The sequence below is a fragment of the Fistularia commersonii genome, chromosome 1 (genome assembly GCF_037954325.1).
Source record: "Fistularia commersonii isolate RoL2024-O1a breed Wild chromosome 1, RoL_Fcom_v1.0, whole genome shotgun sequence".
NCBI lineage: Eukaryota > Metazoa > Chordata > Actinopteri > Syngnathiformes > Fistulariidae > Fistularia > Fistularia commersonii.
Genome location: NC_141284.1, coordinates 25,266,489 through 25,288,630, shown reverse-complemented (window position 1 = coordinate 25,288,630; position 22,142 = coordinate 25,266,489). Strand labels below are relative to the sequence as shown.

At 43.7% G+C, this 22,142-nt stretch overlaps 1 protein-coding gene across 1 annotated transcript in view; it reads right to left on the bottom strand.

Moving 5' to 3' along the window:
• Positions 1-18,005, bottom strand: part of LOC147237956 (glutamate receptor ionotropic, NMDA 3B-like) — a 42,601-nt gene extending 24,596 nt beyond the window's left edge. Inside the window, exons 1-7 of the mRNA XM_086148433.1 lie at positions 17,329-18,005; positions 10,346-10,842; positions 8,463-8,734; positions 7,509-7,745; positions 3,217-3,363; positions 2,779-2,924; positions 107-222 (exon numbers count right to left, since the gene is read on the bottom strand). Coding sequence (XP_086004559.1) covers positions 107-222; positions 2,779-2,924; positions 3,217-3,363; positions 7,509-7,745; positions 8,463-8,734; positions 10,346-10,842; positions 17,329-18,005 — 2,092 coding nt within the window. The remainder of the gene's footprint in view (positions 1-106; positions 223-2,778; positions 2,925-3,216; positions 3,364-7,508; positions 7,746-8,462; positions 8,735-10,345; positions 10,843-17,328) is intronic.
• Positions 18,006-22,142: the final 4,137 nt, after the last annotated feature.

Here is a 22,142-nt window from a genome sequence, read left to right as displayed (position 1 = left end):
CAGACTGGTGGTCATCGATATAGGAATGGGGAGATCGGGCAGTGAGAAAACTGAGATCCATCAACTTCTGTGTGCCAGTGTGATACAGGTGTGAGCTTGTGCGCACCTTCAATCGCGAACGGCTTCCCCACCGTGAGCAGCTTGCAGTCGGCATCGATAGAGACCTCAAAATCCAGCAGAGCTTTGTCCATGATGAAGGCATCTAGGGCGGGGGGATCTGTCCTTCATCGCCGAAGCACAAACACACACAAAGCAAGCGTTAGCGAGGAGCACTTAGCACTTCCTCAGAGTACAGGAAGTCTATATTTGGCGCTGCCATCCCCACATGTGTGCGCGGGAGGAGATTATCAGCATTCTAATACACTGCATAAACACATATATCATTACCTAAACCAACAGCTTCTGTGACAAACTGATAAGGTATGAGACATAGTGCCAAAGAGTCTCCTAGTCTAGCAATATTGATCCCATTGAACCTAATTGACCCTTAATTATTGTGTTGCTTGATGCTGCTGACCACAGCTGGCAGGAGATAACTCCGAGGGCACCCTGAACAACATCCTGGATATGAATAATGTGCCGACATGTGGTGCTGGGGAATAAAAAAAGGAAAAAAAAAAAAAAAGAGAAGGAGCTCACAGTCAAAGGCGGACGGGCCGAAGAAGAAAAACAGACCCGACCGATCGAATTACTCGAAAGGCGTTTTTAGAGGGATGTTTACTGCTAAACAAACAAATGAAAAAATAAAATAAAATAAAAAAAAGGTCGAGTTTACAAAGCCTTCGCGTGCTGGCGAGGCAGAAAAATCTTTTTTTTTTTTTTCTTCTTTGGTCTAGACCTGCCAAATATAAGGCACAGAGAGGGAAGGGGATAGAGACTTTCAGGACTAAAGAGGGTCTAAAGTTATCCAATGCTCAGCATGAGTGGTGCATGAAAGTGTGTCGTTACGATTAGCTCTAAGCCCGTGTGTATCTACGTGGCTGGGCTTCCTCACTTCTCTCGGGCCGTTTATTTGTGTGTGTGTGTGTGTGTGTGTGTGTGTGTGTAGACCTTGACATTGTGTCTCTGCAGGAAAAGATGTTTGAGTTTTTTTTTTTTTTTTTTTACCCCCACTAAGATTTGAGTGCAGTATTGGGGTCAGTAGATCTGCCAACGCAGTGTTTTCTCAGCGCGCCGTGGTGACTTCGGCTCCAGCTTCGCCTCAGATGCAAACCATGCCTTCGTTTTCTCTGTTGTCAAATCTCGCTCTTTCTCTCTCTCTCTCTGAACCGAAGTCTTGTATCATCTTTTGTGTATCACAGAGTCAGCAGATGCGTTATCTCAGCATCTCCGGTGGTTCTTTTTGGTGAAAACGTTGAGTTCGAGAACTGGATGTTGTTTATAGGTATAAGTTCTTTGCAAAATAGTTGGCGTGAGTGTATGTGTGTGTGTGTGTGTGTGTGTGAATTTCTGGTAAGATGGAGTATAGATTTATTAAAAAGCCATTTGTTCTCTAGGCTACTGCCTGTTGTGACAAGGAAATGTTTGCAGTTTGCTAAGTGATGGGATTCAAAATGCAAAGTAAGCTCAGATAGTTTCCCAGGGGTTTTAAAAAGTTTGTCTCGGTGAACTCGACGAAGGCTGCGTGCTAGAAAAAGGCTTTCGATGATTCTGAGATGGATTTTGCAAATGCTCCAATAATGTCTCTGATCTTCAATTAATGAGTCAAAATAAATAACAATGAATTTTGAATGCTGCTAAAAACCTTTTGTCTCCGGTGTTAAAAGCCCCAGAGGGGTTGGGGAAAGGCCATTTGCGGCAAAAAATACAATTATGCAAATCAAAAACTATCACCAAATTATTAGCTATGATAAATACTGTAGAAATGAAGGCCCAAATATTTTCTCCTCACATGAAACAAAATGCTTCATCTTCATAGTTTTATGGCATTAAATCTTCTCATATACGGACAAATTATCATGGTTTGCCACTGAATGATATAAAATACATAATGGAAAAATGACAAAGCGTCAAACTGATGTTTTCACACGGCGACACGTTTTGGATTCAATGCTTTTAAGAGACATTAATGACAGTACTATTTTTATTTTTTTTTAAGTAGTATCCTTTTGTCCTGGCACATTTTTTATTACTTCATGCCCCTGTAGCTTTTATCATCCCCGTAGTTTTCTTGTCTTGGTCTCAATTAATTTTTTCGCGCCTCACAAATCCCATGTCTGTCCCGGCAGTAAGATTACTGTCAACTTTTTGATAACAGTTTCCTCCGTGTTACCTGTTTCCTCCCTTATTTTCCAACCCTCCTATTTCCTCCCCCTTTGCCCCAGTTTCCTCTGGGTCTGTAACTTTGTCATCGTTGCGTTCGTGGTATCACGGTTGCACGCAAAGTGATCAAGTTGCAGATTTCTAAACAGTTGTGAGCTATTCGAAGCTTTTTTTTTTATCAGGGGGATTTGTGTCGTATTTAAAATTCTGGATTGAATTTGATGCAGAGCGGTGAAATGTTGACAGAAAAGGGCATCGGTTCAATTTCCAACTCCCTCTATTTGCATCCCGAAGTGTCCTTGGGCAAAACACGAACCTCCGAGTTTCTCCTTATGGTTTGTGTGTGTGATTGAAAGCAGTCTAGCGTGAAGAGCTGTGAAACTGCAAGGTGTGAAAGTACTGTTAAAGTCCAGACCATTTACCATTTCACTGAGTTCATTGCCAAAAATCACACATGTAACAAACTTGCATTCTTATTTTTAAGATGCGCGAGGGTTTTTTCGGCGCCTGCCTTACTTTAACATGTGGACGCCATCGGGCGTGGTGGGCTGGTTGAAGCGTCGCATGTAGTCGTGCATTTCGGGGAAGCTCTTCTTCACGTAATCCTCGGCGCTGCTCTCCCTGACCGTGCCGAAACGAAAACCCAGGGAGGGGTGGTGCAGCTGGGGGCGTCGGCACGGGAAGGCGTGCGCGGAGATGGTGGTAGAGGTGTTAAAGAGGAGAGAACAAAGGGAGTCATGATGAAGCTCATATCAAATTCACCGTGGGCAAGAACTCCCAACAGGCTTGACAGAAGGGATATGGAAAGTGATTATCCCTCACAAATAATTCCGCTCTTTACTCATTAGCCTGTCCTTGTGTGAGATTACTTTGTGTGTACATATTGCTCTACGACTGTGTGTGTGAGTGTATGTGTGTGTGATACAAAGTCCCCGTCTTTGTACGCAGTCTGACCTTGTCGTCGTGAATCCCCGACACCTGCTCGAAGGTCTTCTCCCCGACCATGACCGCAGCGAGGTTTGCCGTGTAGCTGGAGAGCACCAGCAAGCAGAAGATGGCCCAGAGGTTCATCAGGAAACGTCCCGTCCAGCATTTCGGCGTCTGCGGAGCGAGAATCCAGGTCAGGTGTCTCATCTTTGCATTAACGTGGAATAAATGACAAAGACAGAGGAGAAGAAAGCGGAATATAATCCAAGTGGATTACTCTAGAAGTCACTGCAGTGTTTGGTTTTCATTTCCACGTACTTCCGTTGGTCTCATTCAGTTCTTTAGGCAGTGCTGTTGTTGAAACAACAGGTTTCCTGAGACTGAAGTTTTCAGACAAGTTGTTTTGCTTTGCTGAAAAATGCTACCTTCGTGTCCAGCTTTGCTGTTTCAGCCTGAATCATTGAACCGTTCTTATTTGAGCCCGTGCATTTTCTTTCCTCGGCCCAACTCAAAAAGCAGTTGTACTGAAGCCAACCCCAGCCACATTGACCATTTGGTCAACTTGCCTCGATCTGGGTCGACGGCAACTGTCCATCTCTATTACGGAGAGATTCCCTGATCTCAAACGTTAGTTTATTACGTCTAACCGGAGCCGGATTTTCGTGTTGCCGATGTTGCGGTGACGCATCCAGGCTTCATGTGGCTTTTTCCTGGGCGACTGCAAAGTACGAACCGATAGTTTTGTGTTTGGCCGTCATGGTTGCAGAACGCAGTCGAGGTTTTGTCACTTCGAGCTTACTCAACGCAGCTTTGGGTTTTTTTCTATTTTTTCATCCCCTGCTTCCATTCGACCCCCCCAGCTAAGTGTACCTTTCTCGGGCAGCAGCTGCAGACCTGAAAACCGAGGTTTCACGACCGTGATGAATGAGCCTCAGGTTGACAAATCTTGAATCTCTGTCTCGTCTCATCGCGTGACACGACCGCTGTGACTGGCTGAGTATTTTTGTCCAATTTTGGTGTATAATTGTATCCGTGTCCGCATTGATACGATGAATTTTGTTCATCTGAACTTTTCGCACGGCCACCGAAATCGAAACCGGGTTTGTGATAAGTGCACACCAGGGATGCGCGATGTTGCCAAGCTGGTGACTTAGCTGCGGTCAGAGGGCCAGGTTTAATGAGAACCCGCGTGAACCAATTAAAAACCCAAGGTCTTCCAGGTTTTCGCAAATGTGCACAGGCTTTACCCTCTTCAGTGTAATCAAAAGAGTGATCAAAAAAGTCACAAAAGAACGCAGAAAAAGATATTTTACCGTCCGAAACGGTTTTCTTTCTGAGACATCCTTCAACAAAATTGCCCGTCAGGTTGAAAAGCTGCATCTGAGCAATGATGATTCGTTTCACAAATTAAAATCCAGGTTGAAAAAAAAAAAAGAAAAGATTGCTTTTCTAGTCTGCTGGACATAAATGAGGCTTTAATTATACAAACAAGGTTGTAACCCATTAAAACAAACAAACACACACACACACACACACACATACACACACACACACACATACACACACACAAAAAAAAAAAACTGAGAAGTAAACTGTTGGAATAATTAGCTTGTGAACTGCCAAGAAAAGGAGGGCTAGCATTTAGACTGTTTTTAATGGTTGAAGTTGATGGTGTGTTTCAATTTGGATGCTTTTCATTTCAGAGTGGAAAATGTTTAGCCCCCAAACACCTGCTATGACATAAAAGTTAACTGACCATTAGCTGAAACTAACATGTGTTGTTTTATTTTGTCTGGTTGAAGCGGTGATATTTGCACCGAGGTGTCATCCCGAACAAATCCAAGCAGTTCTTCGTCTCCGTCCAAAAAGTAAACAGCGGGTGGCTTCTCAGGGGACAAATGATTTGACTGACTGAAACAATAACTGTAATTACACAAACAGTAGTTGCATGAATCATTGAAAATGGTGCCATATTCGCATTAACTCAAAGAACCAACAAACATGCCGACTAAGCTCTTACACGGCAGTTGCAAGGACGTCGTAATAGGTTACAAGTTTACCAATGGACACAACCGGCCAGATGACGCCATCCTACTTGTATCCAACCAGTGACCTTTCAGTCATGGGTCTCTCCTTAGCGTGACCTCATTTCTGTTACAGCCAAGTTGTTCGCATGGCTTCGGGATACAATTTGATGATGTATTTACAGGAAAATTACCATGCATCGCCACCGTGAGGCTTTTGGCCAGCCAGTGAATAATGATCGGAATCTGCCGGATGCAATTTTGTGTATTCTGCAAAGCCGAAGCTGATTATCAGCTAGCTGATCCTGTTTTATGTAGCAGCTGATTCCTGCTGTGGGGTATATTTATGCAAATAGAAAGAAGCGAGTTCTGTTGGGCTTTTTGAGATGACCCGCACGTCAACCTCAGCGGAGAGGGAGGAGAAGGGCGCTCCTATGGTTTTCACAGCGCTCGCTTCCTGGCAACGAGTATTAAAAGAGCCAAGACTGTGCGGCTTGCCCCGTCGGACGGATACAACACACCGAAGCAGGTCTCACAAGAAGATTGTTGGACGATGTTGCGGGGAAGTCAGTCACTTTCTAAAAAGGTGTACAGTTTTGTGGAATACGATTAAATTCTAATATCACAAGTCATCAGCGGATCGCGAAACTGGCAACAATGATATAACAGTGATACGATCAGCCGATTATAATTGTCAATACTCGTTGCAGTGAATTTTCCAAATGTCATGTTTTATTTTCGATCCCGCGATGCAGAATTGAATTTCCAAGATTTGGAGAAAATAAAATCCATCTTTGAATTTTCTTCGCCAGGCAAGGAAGTTCATTATAAAAATGATTGATTTTGGCTCAATACAGGGGTGTACTTTCCATGCGTAGCTGATATCGATGTCACATCGAGCGGGTTTCATTGGATAATATTGGGCGAGCAGATTGAATGTCCTTTTGTCAACGCCACAGAAACGTTGTAAAAACTAATTAGGAGCGTATAAACACCGTTTTATCCAATGACTCATATCACTGACTCGTTTGAGAAGTTCGGATTGGCTCGAATTTTGTGAAATTCTTATTCGGTTTAAGAGACGTCAAGCTATGATGGAAACGATAATGACTGTTTAAATTTGGTCCGTGCATCACCTTCCCCTTCAAGGGTCCAAAACCAATTATTTGAGGAAATTAATTCATGTAACCGTCAGTTTTATGTCCCATTTTATCAACTGATGTCTACACCTTACAGCTTTTAGTTGGAGTCCATGCATCAGTTGTAATGTTTTACTTCTTCCACATATTTCATGGCTATTTTTCTACATATGTTGACGTTAGGTAGACACCAATCGGTGTTTGTATACGCTCGTGTTTGAAATTGCGATTTCTAAAGATTTCCTGCTTGTACGGGAAACCCGACAGTGCCAATCTTGAATCAATCTTTTTATTCAGAATATTTAGACGGCATCTGAAATATATATATCTTGTTGATGTCTTCCAAAACTCTTTCTATTTCCCAAGTTCTACATAATGTGACAGCCACTGTGTTTCCACCTTAATAATTTGTTGAATATAAATGTTAACGTGTTTGATTTTTGGAGAGCCGAGGCAGGAAATGGCTTTTCCTTTCCTTGCTCTTAAAGAACAATTTTGATCCGAGAGAAATCAACACTAACATATTTTAGCTTGGCAATAATAATCGAACACTAACACTGCCCCTGTGTGACCAGTATCTCAAGCTTTGCCCACTTACTTTGACATTTGACCATGACATCATCCTATATCTGCCCACCTCCATATAACCCTCATTCTGATGCATTTTTCATTCCTGCTTCGCCAATTACCCTTTCAACCCCATCTCATCATTCAGCCAACCTCCCCATTACCTTGCTTTTGATACCAGATTCTTGACTCGCCCTTTCACCTTTCCATATTCCAGTGCCCCCCTCTGCTTGTTTGCAACTTCGTGTCTGACAGAGTTAACCTCTACTCGCTCCCCATTTCCTCACCTTCATTTATCCCCATCATCCCGGACATAACTCCCTCAATCTCTGTCGACTCATTTACCCTTTCCCCTCTCCATCCCTGTATGCGCATTATCCTCGCTGTACCTCTCTACTTCATCACTGCCAGCCTCCTTCACCTCGGCTCTATCCATCTTTTTCCTCTCCCTTGCCATCTTTTACCTCCATGCTTCTCCCCCTTGTGTCCTTTTTGTCAGCTGAGCCCCACAACACACAACCCCTTCTGCCTTTCTCCTCCGCAACCCCGCGTGATCTCTATTTCTCAGAGGGAGGAGCGATAACGTCACCTTGGTGGCGACGGTGCGTCCAAACAGGATGGCGTAGCAGAGATTGAGGGCTGATGAATAGGAAAACACACGCAGTCTGTTCCTTCCATGAGGCGTCATGCCGAACGGACTGTTCCACTCGTACAGGGTGAGGAAGAGCGCGGTCAGGTGCAGCGTGACGAAAATGCCGACCCACATGGACCAGTGAAGAGGCCACATGAATGCGCCGATCGGGGCGGCCGTGTCCCGGCTCCGAACCTGGGGGGAAAAAACAAACGAATAAGCCGGAGAGAGGCGGGGATGGGACCGTTTTCTTCTGCCGCCGCGAAATCTAAAACTAGAATCTTGTCTGCCGTCTACGTCGCCTTCCTAGAACAATGCAGTCCGGTGATAATCGGCTTTTAAACGCGTCGCGCGTTGTTTTCATTCCCTGCTATTCATCACTTCACAAGTGCAAAAGAGACATTTTAAAAACTACGGCGCTCTGGTTTTGAATTGGTATTGTTGGATCATATTATGCACTGGAGTGTGTCAGCCACAGAGGGAGATGTTAACAAATCAAAGAATAACCGCAGCTTGTTTCTGGACTTCTGCTTCTCAAATGTCTCCCAGACTCATTAGACAATTTAAATTTCCTCTCATTTTGAACTTTCATAATTAACATACCCAGCTGAAAACTAGAAAACTAATTATTCCCCAAATGAACTCTGGCGGTTCCTCGCCAGACTGGGCGAGAGGGGAGTGAGGGTGAAATGAAGCGGTTGCAGCCCGTTTCGTCAAAATATATCAAAATATTGTCAGCTGCCTAGAGAGAGAGAGAGAGAGAGAGAGGGATTGACAAATCAAAGTAAAAACTGAAGACTGCGACGCTGCCACTGACTCAGTGTAGTGTAATTTCAGGACATGCCCCGTCTCCTCACCCGTCCTAAATATGCAAACTCAAAACAAACTAATGAGGACGTCGAGCGATCGTACCAGAATGCCCAAGCTGGTCGAATAAAACGGGGAGGTGAAATCAATGACTCTGCTCCTGGCCGAATTAATGGAGAAAGAGGTGACGGCCATATCGGCCGTTCCGCTTCGCAGGTCCCCGACCAGTCCGGTCCAGCGTCCCGTCCCGCTCATCGCCCCGTACTTTCCATCTCCCACGATGTAGAGGTCGAAGGTGAAACCCATGTCCTCCGCCAGCTTTTCTAGTAGGTCAATGCAGTAGCCATAGCAGCACTTTCTCAGGTCCTCCGGTAAACCTGCGGGAAAAGATGATGAGCTCCGTTCTCGTGTTCATTCGCACAATTGGAAGTGCATAGGTTTCACTTTGGGGAATTTGTCTTTAACTGCTGACGATGAATTACTAAATGTTAACAGATCCTCGCAGGAGAGTTTTTGCTCAAGCGCTTCTGATAACGCTGGCAAGGAGGCAAGAATAAGGTTTAATCACACTAAATAACAGACCTTGAACTGTGTACGGGAATATCGCAGAGTTGGCAGAGCAAAGATGGCATTATTGACACATTCTTGTATTTCTGCGAAGTCAGAACTACAATAGCAGTTCAGCAATTCCCGGATGTATTTATTTGTGCCAATTACGCCTGACACCAGGCGCCGACACAGAGCGGTACCTGAGCAGCAGCTTATTTGTTTGAAATACTTTCATTGTATTGTTTATCTTAATAACAGGTGTTCAACGGGGCCAGTTATATCAGTGCATCAATACACTCTACAATCACTTGCTCACCGGGAACAGGAAGTTTTGAGGGGACATTAGGTTTGTTTCTTTTTTTTTTTTCCCTCCGCACCGACTCCCTTGTTTCCACTCGCGTGCATTCCTCAATATTAAACTTGTCGGTTAAACTAGCCGTTACAATTAGGAGAGAAAGCGGAAGGAATGCATCAGAGTGCAGCGGCTTTGCGCGTAAATGACAGCGGCGGATTGAATTTTTTTGTTAGCCGTGACGTTAGCAGTCTGGCTTAAAAAAAAAAAAAAAAAGGCACCAGTTTTGTTGTATTCTAAGTGTTATTTTTTGAAGAAAGTAGCCCCCTGAGTACAGACTGTATTCACAATTCACATAGTGAAGCTCTATTTTCACCAATTATCACCAATCAGTATTTTTTCCCCCTCTCTAGCATGGATTCCAACATTTGTCATGAAAAATGGAAAAAAAAAAAAAAAAAAAAAAATTGGCTGGCTATTGGTAATCAATTCAACACAATGGGAGGTAAGAGCCACATTTGTGAGACATAAAGGTTATTATGATCATCACAGAGAGCTGCGGCCAGGTATTTTATCAAGCGCTTGCATTTATTTGATTTTTTTTTCCCCCCCGTCCTCCGAATTCAAAATGTTAGTGTCAGTTTTTATTTGCTTTCCAGCCATCTGCCGAGAGGTTCGTTTGTGCCGGATGAAATATTCATCAATGGTTTCTAATCTGGATCATTGCCAAATAGTCCTCGGAGTCAAAAAAACGCGTAACCAGGTATTTCTTTGAACCAGACTTGGCAGTCTTGACCATGGTTCTTGTTAACACCTTAATCCTTTTCATTTGTGAAACACAGACGTAACTGTGGAAATAGGCCCTTGACATCTCACTGACTACATATTTTTAAGTGGCCCGACCAGCCGCGATCCCGTATTGATTTAACTTCAAAAATGTAATCCTGTTTTTGAAGGACCAGATGGGACTAGTTGCATAGAAATGAGAAGCGGGCTAAAGAAAGCTCAGAGTTAACATAAATTAATAGCTCAAAAGAGTCCCGCCACAAGTTTAAATAAGTGAAATTGAAGCAAATAAATCCGCAAGTGCTCCGTCAATAAAATATGCCATTTTATCTCCATGGGAACGCGGCGGGACAGGACTCACCAAAGCCTTCCCAGTCCGACACGGACGCGTTGGGGTTGTGCAGCTGGTTGAAGAGGGCCTGAATTATATCGGAGCGGTTGGTCCTGGGGTCCAGACAGAGCTGACCGGCGGGGCAGAACCCGTCCTCGTCCACTTCCCGCGTGAAGACGAACGGGTGCTCCACCAGTGTCACCACTCTGAGACGGTGGCCCTCCACAGAGAGTCCCGGTCTCCAGCGTCCTCCGACGTTGTAGTCCCCCTGGCCGTCCCCGCCCCTCACCCCGGCACCGAGGCCGTGTCCCTGGCTGCTCCCGAACCCTCCCATGAGCCCGAGGATCCCCCCTTCTAACTCCAGCCTGCCTCGAGACCACTGGCCCACGGTGACCCAGGCCGGCTGGCCCAGAGCGCCCCTTTTCAGGCTCCAGACGTGAAACAATTGGGAGGACAGAACCCTGGAGAGGTCAGCGTCCACCTGGATCAGGCCTGTAGCCCCGGTGAAGGAAGTGTTGGAAAGAAACCTCAGAGGACGAAAAGGAAAAATGAACAATTAACTTTGAGATCGTGACATAAAACACACATGCGTCGAGATGTCTACGTGGATCAGGTGTTAAATAAAACACACTTAGCTAATTAGATTAAAAAAAAGAAACAAGAAATCTTGGAAAAGGGAAGCATGATATAATACAATATTGCATATGGGCAAGGTCTGGAAATGGCGCTTTCACTCTTCATCTCAGATGGGTAATTGGATCTCCCAGAAAGTCATAATTAAAAGTTAATGCAGTGCAGAGAGGGTCTCCGTCTATCTGACAGTCCATACAGACGGCCATTGCTATTCGTCTCACTCGCCTGGTGGCACCGCATCGGTCTTTATGGCGGAATACATTACGGAGAGCAATCCCAATTTGCACATAAATCTGCTCTGGCCTCTTGAACCAAGCCGGAATCGGCAGGTCACGACTTAGCATTTGATCATGTGAACATCCTCGGCCGATGTTTCACCGAGAACACCTGCAAGTACTGTTTGATCATGTCTTGATTAGTGGGGGATTGTCAGGAGGTCATTGTCAATCGTATGGGTGGTTGTTTAAATGTTAAAGAATGCAGGGATCGCCGCGTGCACTGTGGGCATTGAACCGTGTGCCGACTGTTGATTATGTGCCAGTCGAGGACGGAAATGGCAAGAGTTGCTTTGTTATAATGGAAATCGGAGCAGAGGCCGCAACCCTCCTCCGGGGATGAAAAATTTGTTTATTTTAAGGCCTTTATTCAAATACGGTGCGATACATCCCTTTTGTCTGGATGTTTCTAGATGGTTCAATGCACATAAAATGAAACTTGTGCTGTTAATTGTTCTCAGTTCACTAAGTTATAAGCATTACTAACCCAGGCGTGTCGAAGGTTGGCTTTGCTCTGAGACCCATTCTCTCCACTTTTATTGATTCATTAGTAAAATTTATCATTACAACTAATTCATCGGTGTCGCATACTTTTATAACCCCGGCCACATACTTGAAAAGTTCTTTAAAACTAAGCCTCAGCAGCTGCAGCGCCCTCATTTATGTGAAACTAATTCCATCCAAGAGCCTGACAAAGTGCCCGTGTTGATGCGGCTCATCATTGGCCGTCTTAAAGTTTTACCCCACAACGTTACTTTAATGAGAATTTAGATAAAAAAATCGGGACGGTCTCTGGGATTATTGTTATAGACTGAATGAGGGTTTTTGTTTTTTTTTTTTAAATTTTTTATTTGTTTTTGATGGTGCAAAAGTAGTTACAGTGGTATCTACTGAGAATCCAATGTGATGGATGAAAAACAATCAATCTCAGAAGCTAATCCAGCAAAATAAAATCTCAAATGTCACGCGTGAGACATTGATCATTTTTGATTTGCCCCGTGTAACAGTCGAGTCGGATCGAAATGGGTTCTTTCAGGCAGCAACTACTTTGGTTTAAAAGAGAAATTAGTATGCAAAGCCAGCCCTGAGTGATTGTGTGTTCGGTTTGGTTTCGCGCGGCGGCCATCTTTCTCCCCTTCTCGGTCTAATGCAACAACAGTATATAAACACATTCATTGCACCATATTTCTTTGGAACCTGATTAAAGTGGCCCTGATTTCCTCCCCATCACATTGCAAGCTAACTTATGTTTCCTCATCAGCGGCAGCCTCTGTCTCTGTGACTAAAATGTGGGAGCTCTTTGCTTGCCTTGAGTCGAAATCACTCACGGTAATAGAGTGACTGAATCATCTTATCCTACAGACAGCAGATTCATCAAGTCAAATCACTCCAGACTCCCATTCTAGCGACGGTGGCCGGCCGTCTAGAAATTAAATCCAAACTTTGTCTTATCTCCAGGAAGGAGAAGAAAAGTCTTCTTTTGCTTTGCAGCGCTTAAGGAGTTCGTGCGTGCAGATAAGGACAGGATAAGACACGGAGATAATAAATAAACACATTTAAAAAAAAAATGAACCCCGCGGAAAGTACAGCACACGTTCCAAGCAGCTTAATCTTTTACTGATAGATTTCCCCCCTTTTTTTTTTTTTTTGTGCATCATGCCAGGAGCTGCATTTAAAGAATGAATGTGAACGTCAACGTAGACGGATAAGTCAGGTTGCAGAGGCAGAGAGGGATGGCAACCTGTCCGTAGCAGCTAGCTGCAGTTTACATGCTTGGCGTAAATGTCAGCAGAGTGGCCTCTAAATGATGACTCTATCACAAAATCCAAGACATTTGTCTCCGGCCTCGATCTTCCCCGCTTCCGTCTCTCTTTGGTGGAAAGTTCACTCCCTCCCTCTGCGCCCGGGATGATACGAGGGTAACTTGTTTCAATGGTTTTAATCTCTTCATGGGGGAGGGAGATGGAATCGGCGTGGCAGCTGTGTCGAGTGAGATGGCACTGACTGACAGATTTCTTCCCGATAACAAACACGCCTTAACAATTTTCCTCTTTCTGGCAAGTTTCTGCTTATCTACCCTTTCTTTCTCCCCCCCCCCCCCCCCCTTTTTTGTGCCATCTTCTATCAGTCTTTGATCATTCTTCCCCTTTCTCTCAGAGGTACTTTTATGCAGAAGCATTCATTTAGATTTACTCTGGACATTCGAACAACTAGAACGAAAGTGGGCACTTTATTTTCTACTTGAGAATCTGAAACCGTACCGACGTTCCTCTTTTTTTTTTTCCCCCCTCTATGCTCTCGTCCTTCCTCGCACCTTTCTGTGGCTAATATCTCCAGACACACTCGCTCCCTCGCTTCCCTGCGCTGCTTCCCTTGGGCATTTAGCCGTTAATTGCCTTTTCCACGTGGAAGTCTCTCACTTCCTTCAGCATTGTTAGTGCTCTTTGGAGCGACGGCTGTTGCAAGGGGAGGGATAAGAATCGGGGACTACATTAGAGGGCAATGAGTCCAACTCAACTGGCTGAATATTCCGATACAGCACTTTTATCTGTCATCCACAGGCCGAGAACAAAGGTCACCAACCCTATATTCTGAATGACTCTGTTGTAAATAGTCTTTTCTGATAGCACATTTTGTTCTAATTGACTCTCCGTGGGTAGATTGTGGCCATTTCCCTGGCGTCCCGCTGAAGTTTTGGGCAAACTAAACAAAATAAGTTAGTTTCTTTATTTGGTGAAGTCTTGGAGAATAATCTTATCAAACTTGATAAAACTGCACTAACTTCTAACAAGTGTCCAATAACATGACTCCTGCAAACCGATAGCGCAGCCGTTTTAATTTGTTGTGGCAGCTCCGACCAATAGAACGCCACAGGAGAGGAGTCTAGTAAGAGTCCAGACGTGTTGTTGATGGTCGCTTCCAGCTGGCAGCCACCATGCATGATGGGCAGTGACATGCAGTCAGCAGAGGCAGGTGAGGCTCTGCCTCACAATGGAAAAAAACCAAGAAAAAAAAACAAAACAATGGTAACGTAAGATAAATATTACCATTTTTCCACTGATCTGATTCAAAATTGTATTTTTTGTACGATTCCAATCTTTTTTTCAAATGTACTCTAGTACAAATTGCTGAATTAATGCATTTCCTGATCAAACATGCCACCTACCTCCGCACACACAGTCCCTCACAAACTTGGCTGCATGGCGCATGCTTATTTCTGTTTCTCACAATGTTGCCTATAAAATGTTCGTCAAAAGATTTATTATATTACACACCACCTTCTGCAAGCTGTGTAATATCTTTACCGTGAGTGTCAGATACAATTATTCTCGCTGGTCGGAAAATAAACCGTAGAGAAAAGTCTTGAGGTGAGGCAGACAATATAGTGCCTCACCTGAAGGGTGTCCCTCTAAAAGCTATGTAGGATAAAATGAATAAGATGACTAAAAGAAAACAAGGAGAAGCTTACAACAAAGTAGCACAGCTTTTTGTACAAGTATATGCGTGAGGACTTCATAGAGAAATGAAGACCAAAAATTGTTCTCAAAAAATGAGTCGAGACTATCGGGAATAAGAAACTTTTGAGTTCTTACAACTGTAAATGTTGTTCCAAAAGGAAGTCAGTGCCTCACCGGACACGAACCTCACCGCTCACCACTGATGTTGGGTAACTGCTTTTGTTGGCTCAGTTCAAACCTTGAAATAGACAAGCTCTTTTTTTTCCGCCCAGCAGCATTACAACATAGATATAAACTGCAGTGGCCGATATATTTGAGGCAGGCTCAGTCCAAAGCCACGGGACGATAGTGAATCGGTCAGTGACGTAAATAAAATAGGTTGTGAACAATAGATTTTTAACTTAAATTTTTATAAGCGCACCTAGTCAGATCTGAAACTCAGTGTTTTCACAGGCCGCACCTTGACGGAGCCTGCAGAAGCTGTCGGACACACTTTTTTACAATCTGCGGGGATGGAAGCAACAGTAAAAAGAAGCAGACAAAATCTGTCAGTCTGCGCGTCCGTGTGACGTACGAGCACCTCCTCCAAATCTCTTTTATGACAGCGCTATTTAGCAACCCCCACCGTGCAGAGGACAGTCAAGGACAGAGGCTCAACCATACAGGGCCACCAGTGGAGCCAGCAACTCTTCACAAAAATAAAAAGTGTCACTCAAAGGGCTAACGAGCATGTTAGTTGTTTCGTGATGTGACAGTTGAATCGCGGTTTGTCAGCATCCCCCTCGTATGTACAAAGAGATCCAATTAGAGACCGGAATAGCTGCACAAGAGCTTATAACCCAAGAAAACCCATGAAATATCACCAAAAGTGAAATATTCGATTTTACTGGGGAAAGTTGTTAAAAGTTTGCAATGCAGGCAGGTTGTGCCGCAAATGAGATTTTGTCCAATCTCATATTATTTATTTGGCCTATATGTTAAGCAGCTACTTACTTCCAATACAGTGGTCCCTGTACAGCTACGTAAGAAGTCTGTATACTTGTTGTTGAACTTTTTAAATTACTTTTTTTTTTTTTTTTTTTTTGAAGCGCAGTGTGCATGACAAACCAAATTTGGTTCACACGCAGAGTAGGGGCAGTGGGCGAAATCACATCTTTTTTTTTTTTTTTTTTTTTTTTTTAGGGGTTGAGTGAAAAGATGCTAGATATGCAGAATTATTTACTGCTGAGAGTTGTTACATTTTATTCATTTTGTTATGACATTGTGAAATGCGCCTGCATAATCAATACTTAGTTTAACCTAAAATCTTAATAACCTTAAAAGTGGTGAAGGTATCTGATAAGCAGGTGTATTGTTTTTGTCCAGCTGCCATCGGACCAGGGTTCACCCCGGACCAGTAGCCAGTCGATTGCAGGGCCACTTGTTGAGACGAATAACCATTGGCTCTCTTATTCACATGTCTGGGTACCGTAATTTCCGGACTATTGAGCGCACCTCAATATAAGCCGCACCGGCTAGCCGATCGCTATCTCGGGCTTCCCCCTGCGCACTGAAACCGTCAATGTCATCTTCTTTGGTGTCTAAGTTGAATGGACTCGGAATTTCACGGTCATTTCACCGGTCCGATATGACGAGGATAAATGTTTTAGCGGTGTGAAGCTCTTTACCCCCCCCCCCCCGCCCCACACACACACAAAAAAAGTCCATATATTAGCCGCATTGTTGTTTACGTGAAAAAAAGTCGCGGCTTATCGTCCAGAAATTACGGTAATTTAGATTCTACTGTAGTCTACTGTATGTTTTTCCATTGTCAGAAGCAACTGGATCAACCAGGGACCCCCTTGCTGTGAGGCAGAAATGCTGACCAATGTGCCACGGTACAGAAGAACAATAATAATAATAATTCAGACTTCAATAGCGCTTCGTGCTTCACGTTGAAATAAAAGATGAATTTTAAAAAAAAGCTAACAGGATGGTGGAAACACCAATTTCAACAGGTGGGTTTTGATTAGTGATTTGAAGGTTGGGAAACAGTCAGAGTTCCTGATGTGTGGCGGCGGGGAAATCCACAGATTTGGGGCGGCGGAGGCAAAGGCTCCGTCCCCCGAGGGTTTCGAGTTCTGGTGATGGGGGTCAGAAGGTGGATGCACGAAGTCACGTTGAAAACCGATGGCTCACTGTATAAGAGTTAGCTCTGTATTTGCAATTTGTTTTGCACCAATGCTCGGATTTTTAACATTTCACATCGGCGACGGGTAAAGCCAACGCTGCGTGCTCCTCCCTATGGTCAAAATCATCGCGTGCAGTGACAGACGGAGTCGTAGGATAACGCGAGAAGTGCTCTAACCACAGATGGGACTAACCACCTGCTGTCAGAGTCGGACAGATATTGCATTCTTCAAATTACCAACATGGTCAGGTGCTGCCAAGAACCCATTCTCTCGTTGCTCCCGACGAGACTCAACAATAGAGACGGTGCTGCTCATTAGAATGGTGGTACTACCCTTCCCTTCTCTAAACAAACACCGAGTTTGCAAATATGAATTTATTCAATCCATGATTTTACATAAGGCATAAACAAATGGAATTTGTGTTGTGCATGCGTGCGTGCGCGTGCGTGTGTGTGTGTGTGTGTGTGTGTGTGTACCTTGTGAGATAGTGTCCAGAGGAGGGAGCATCATGTTGGCTTGGCTTGTCATAACAATCGACCATGTTCTGGATCAGCGCCAAGTCCGGCCTCACCATGGTCGCTGCGGTGACCGCCCGGCCAATCAGCTGCAAAGCATCCCGAATGTAGAAGCTGATTGGCTTGCGGCCGACCTCGCCGTACGCTAGCAGGCCAAGGGGCCCTCCCAAGGTGTGAAGGGAATCTGGTGACAGGGGATATCCCATGATCCACTGGAGCGCCGGTAAGGCTGGAGCGAGGCGCTGAGCGGCACGCAGGACGGAGGAGAGACACTCCGGGTCGGAGCCCAGCAGGAGCACGGAGGAGATGGGCGAGGGCGAGCGCAGGAATTGGGTAGAAAGAATCTGCAGAGCCTCTTCCTCCCTGTGATCTTCCCTCCTCTCTTCGCTGGCATCGCCTCTTCTATCTCCGCCCCCTGAGATGTGAGTCATATTGATAATGTCCCACAAGTGCCAGGCTGAACTATTGTGCGTCTGCAGGTGAGAGAGCAACCCGTCGCCGCCTTCCTCCCACCCGGGGCAAACCACAGCTGCTCCTCCCCAGCTGCTCTCCCCGCGGCCGCCTCTGTCCCTATCCCCCCCCTGAAGCACTGCCAGCAGCAGGCTGCCCAGGGTGGAAGGAGGAACGCGGGCAGACATCTGCAGGTGAAATCGGTTCTATCAGAAAGGACAGGAAGGAGAGAATAAAAGCGGTTGAACGAGGGCGTAGCGCATGAAAGTAAAATGAGGGATGATTGAAGGAGAAAAAGAGAGGGGAGGAAAAAAAAAAAGAAAAAAAAAAAAAGGAAAAACAAGATCACAACAGAGATTAAAAGATACGGCGCCGGCGTCTTTGGGGCTGAATAAAACTAAATCACATTAAATGCGGCTTTAAGGAGCATCAAGGCAGTGCGAAACAACCCCGATCTTTGCAGTCATTCATCACAACACTGATCAGAAACAATCTGTCGCACGTGTTTATTATCCCTCGCTCAAAATGAGAAGAGCCGCCTAATTCAAACAAGGAGTCAATGATTCACATCTAATCTGCAACATCACAGTTGGGTTGGCAAGATAACAGAAGCAACCACAGTTCATCCAGAAGCCTGCATTTCCTAACGCCACAGAAGACACTGGCTTGTTTCATACTGTTCCAAAATGGATAACACTGTTGTCCTTGAATGCAGCTCACAGATGGACCTTCCCCCGCCTTCCTTTGGGGCTTCTATCCATTTTTCATCCTATCACCGCTTCAGGCAAGGTTGAGAAGGGGGATTCTTTGAAAAAGAGAGCTCAAAGTTTATCTACTCGTGACTTAAGATATACTACGGGTGGCTATTTTACCCGAGTCAGATGACGGGTTTGCACAAGTACGACCTTTGGCACAATTTCAACATCTTTAATAGTGATAAAAACCTGCGTATAATTGAATGTCGTGCACACTCCTCCGGGCGCACACACACACACGCACACACACACACACACACATATGCTTTATGCATCTTTAAGATGAGTTATTGGAAAACTATGACTCACGCACACTCGTTGAAATGGAAATATCCCACCTGGGAGTACAAAGTAAACAGAGCGACCCGCTGCTGGATGTTCTTTAGTCTCTTAAGAGAAGCGGAAAAAAAAAAAAAAAAAAATTGACTGAAGTGAGAAAAGATATGGTTGATTTAATGCAGCGTATGTATTTACTTCCGCTGGGTGACGGCAGGTATGCGCGTGAGGATGGAATTAAAGTTAGGAGTCTTCGTTTGAACTCAACGGGGGGGCAGAAAAGTTGAAGGTGGCAGGTGTGCCGGGTGGCGGTACAGCAGCCGCAGGTGTGGAGAACGAAGACAGATAGGGGAGGATTTCCACTACAGGTGTAAGTGTTATTCAGTATATTACAGTTAGGAATAAAACTTATGTATAATGTTTTCTGTCTGACGATGATGGATCAAAACAGGGCCTGGAGGCAGCTTTTGGAATTAGTATGTAAATCTATAACCGCTCTCCTTGTAGGCTGCTCAGGGTAACAGCCATCTGTCTTATATATTATGGATGGCAGAATGCTGATATATGGTGACGGGTATTTTGTATTTCAAATACGCAAAATCACAGCAAATGATGTGAGGGAAAAAAAATGTGCGTGTGTGTGTGTGTGTGCATGTGTGTGTATAAATATATATGATTTTTTTTTTTTTTTTTACATATGCAAAATCTATGGTGGCGATATGAGCCTACTCTATAGGTTTGAAGGAGACATCTTTTTTTAAATTACTTTTTAACTTAAACTAGTCAACTGTTTCTATATCGTATAGAATTCTTTTTTTTCTGTTTTAAACTGTCATTTTTACCCTGTTGCTTATGGAGGTAAAAAACAAACAAACAACAAAAAAAAAATGATGGATTGCATTCCTTTCTGTTTTGTCTCCATGGGACTACAGCTAGAAACTCGCTATCTAGTTAAAATCTGCAAATGACATTTATATTACATTTCAACCCCGTTGAGAAACGTCGCAGCACTCAAGGGTTAAACTGAGAGCACCGCATAAACACAAAGTGATGGACTAATAGGGAAGAATAACAATACATCAAGATAAACGCTGTAAAAAAAAAAAACTCAATACGTATCGTAAGTTACGACTATAGAATGAACTATGGGGTGTGATTCAAAATATATAGGTCTTGTAAATGACAATTAGATGCATAAATGCTTTTTCTGTGTATAACAATACATAAATAATTTGACTGTTCGAAAGTAACTGCAAGGTTTGAGATTCAAGTTCGGTCTCAGCGAATCGGTGTTAGATGTGCAACAGACTGGTTTCTTGTGGAGTTTTATCTCCGTTCAACCAACTCAAGTTGCTCAGGCCCATCGTCTGACACATTGTTTGGGTCCCCCGGTGCAATTTGTTTGCTTAACTTTTGTCCTGATTCAGTTATTTGGAACACTGACGGGTTATTGTGGTCGTTACGCAACACATATTTACTCCATTTTCAGAGGCTGCGGGTGTTTGATGATGTTTGAGTCCCCGGGTTCCAAACCACTTTCAATTAGTTTTTTTTTTTTTTTTTTTAAAACCAACCACAAAAAGAGCTCTTTTCATAATTGCATGCTTTTATTTGGCTGTTTATAGTTAATGGTCAGCATGTCACAGTTATTTATTTAAAACCTTAAATATATACCTTGACTGGTAAAAACGCTGTTATGATGATAGCGTATTTGCAGTGATCTGAGGCTTTCTCTTTTCCTGACAATATATGGAGCTGCAGCCCTCATAAATAGTGACTGCAAGGTGTGTGTGTGTGTGTGCGTTACAAAGACCTGAGGCATTTTTTTTTTTTTAAATATCCATGTAAAATTGAAACTGAGCTGAGGTTATGAATATACATATTCTGATCTGAAATTTCCTCTGGCCTTTTCCAAAGCTGGGTCAGCACAGGTTAGGTGTCACCAGTGTGAGAATATATTTGCTAAATGTTACAGAAAAAACGAAAAAGCCTTTGTGATCATGAAAAATCCCTTGTTGAACTTGGAGTTACCTTGCCGACTCGCTGCTTATACAAACTTCTGCTAAGTAGATAACTTCACACCTTGCAAGTTGATAAGACGAATGTGTTGATGCTTCGTTGTCAGTCTTTTCCGAACCGCATAGGAGCATCGGAATTCACTTTGGGTCAGGGTTCTGGACACCTGCTAATTCCACCTTGGACAATTTAATTCAAGCACTTTTCAGTGTCTGTTTATCTCCAAGGGAAAATAACACATCTTTTGGTTAGGTTATTTTTTAAATACTCTATTATGTTTTATTACTGACTTTTTTTTTTTGTGTGTTTTCAGGTCGGTCCTGGGTTGGTAACTCTCTCTGGCTTTATCACAGCTATGATATAACAGCTGCCTGCCAAAGGCAGAAATTACGCTGATTAGAGTAGGGAACACACACACACACACACACACACACACACACACACACACACCATTCGCTGCACTGCACAAAAATGCACCATAGAGAAAAACTGGGTGATTATCTGTAAATTTGTCACTGTGAGAGACCCTCTGATGGACTCAGTGATGTAGCTGCTTTAATTAGGTGGTCACAAAATCCTTTGTGTATCTTCTTAAATACTGCTGTGTGTGAAAGATAATAAAATCCCTGCCAGTCAACACTCTGGCTTAAGCCAACATGGTTCCTGAACATGTTGGCCGCATCGGTATTTTTGCCTGTAACGTCAATGTGTACGTCAATGCATGTGTGTAAATGTCTGCAGTCCTTGCTTGTGAAAAGCCGGAAGTCATTTTTTCTTCAGTCATAAATATGTCATTTGTAGCTGAAGTTATCTTGGGGCGTATTTACATTACTGCATGCCAAAATGAATCTTTTAATAAAAGGTACAGACGTACAACACTCACGGCAAGCGCTCAGCACCTTTAGCAAGACAAAGTTGGGGTAGATGATAGATCGTCCGCTGAGACAGTCACCATCAATTTGGTATTTTTTCATTAACTTTTTTCCTTTTTTACCTTCTTTTTACTAAACCCGGTGGAATTTTAGAGGAATGTGGCTGGTATCTCTATCTCTATCTTCTTTTTTTTTTTATATAATGTTAAAGTCTAGACATGATAAAAGGTTTCTAGAGACCACTGTCTGTAAAAAAAAAATAAAATAAAAAAAAATAAAAAAGTTAGAAGGATTATTTCCATGCTCTTATGAAACTCATAGCTGTCTATTTGGAACTCTAAGTAACTATAAGCCAGAGTTTTGAAGAGTTTTGAGACGTTTAACGTCCCAGATGTCCGTTGGCCCA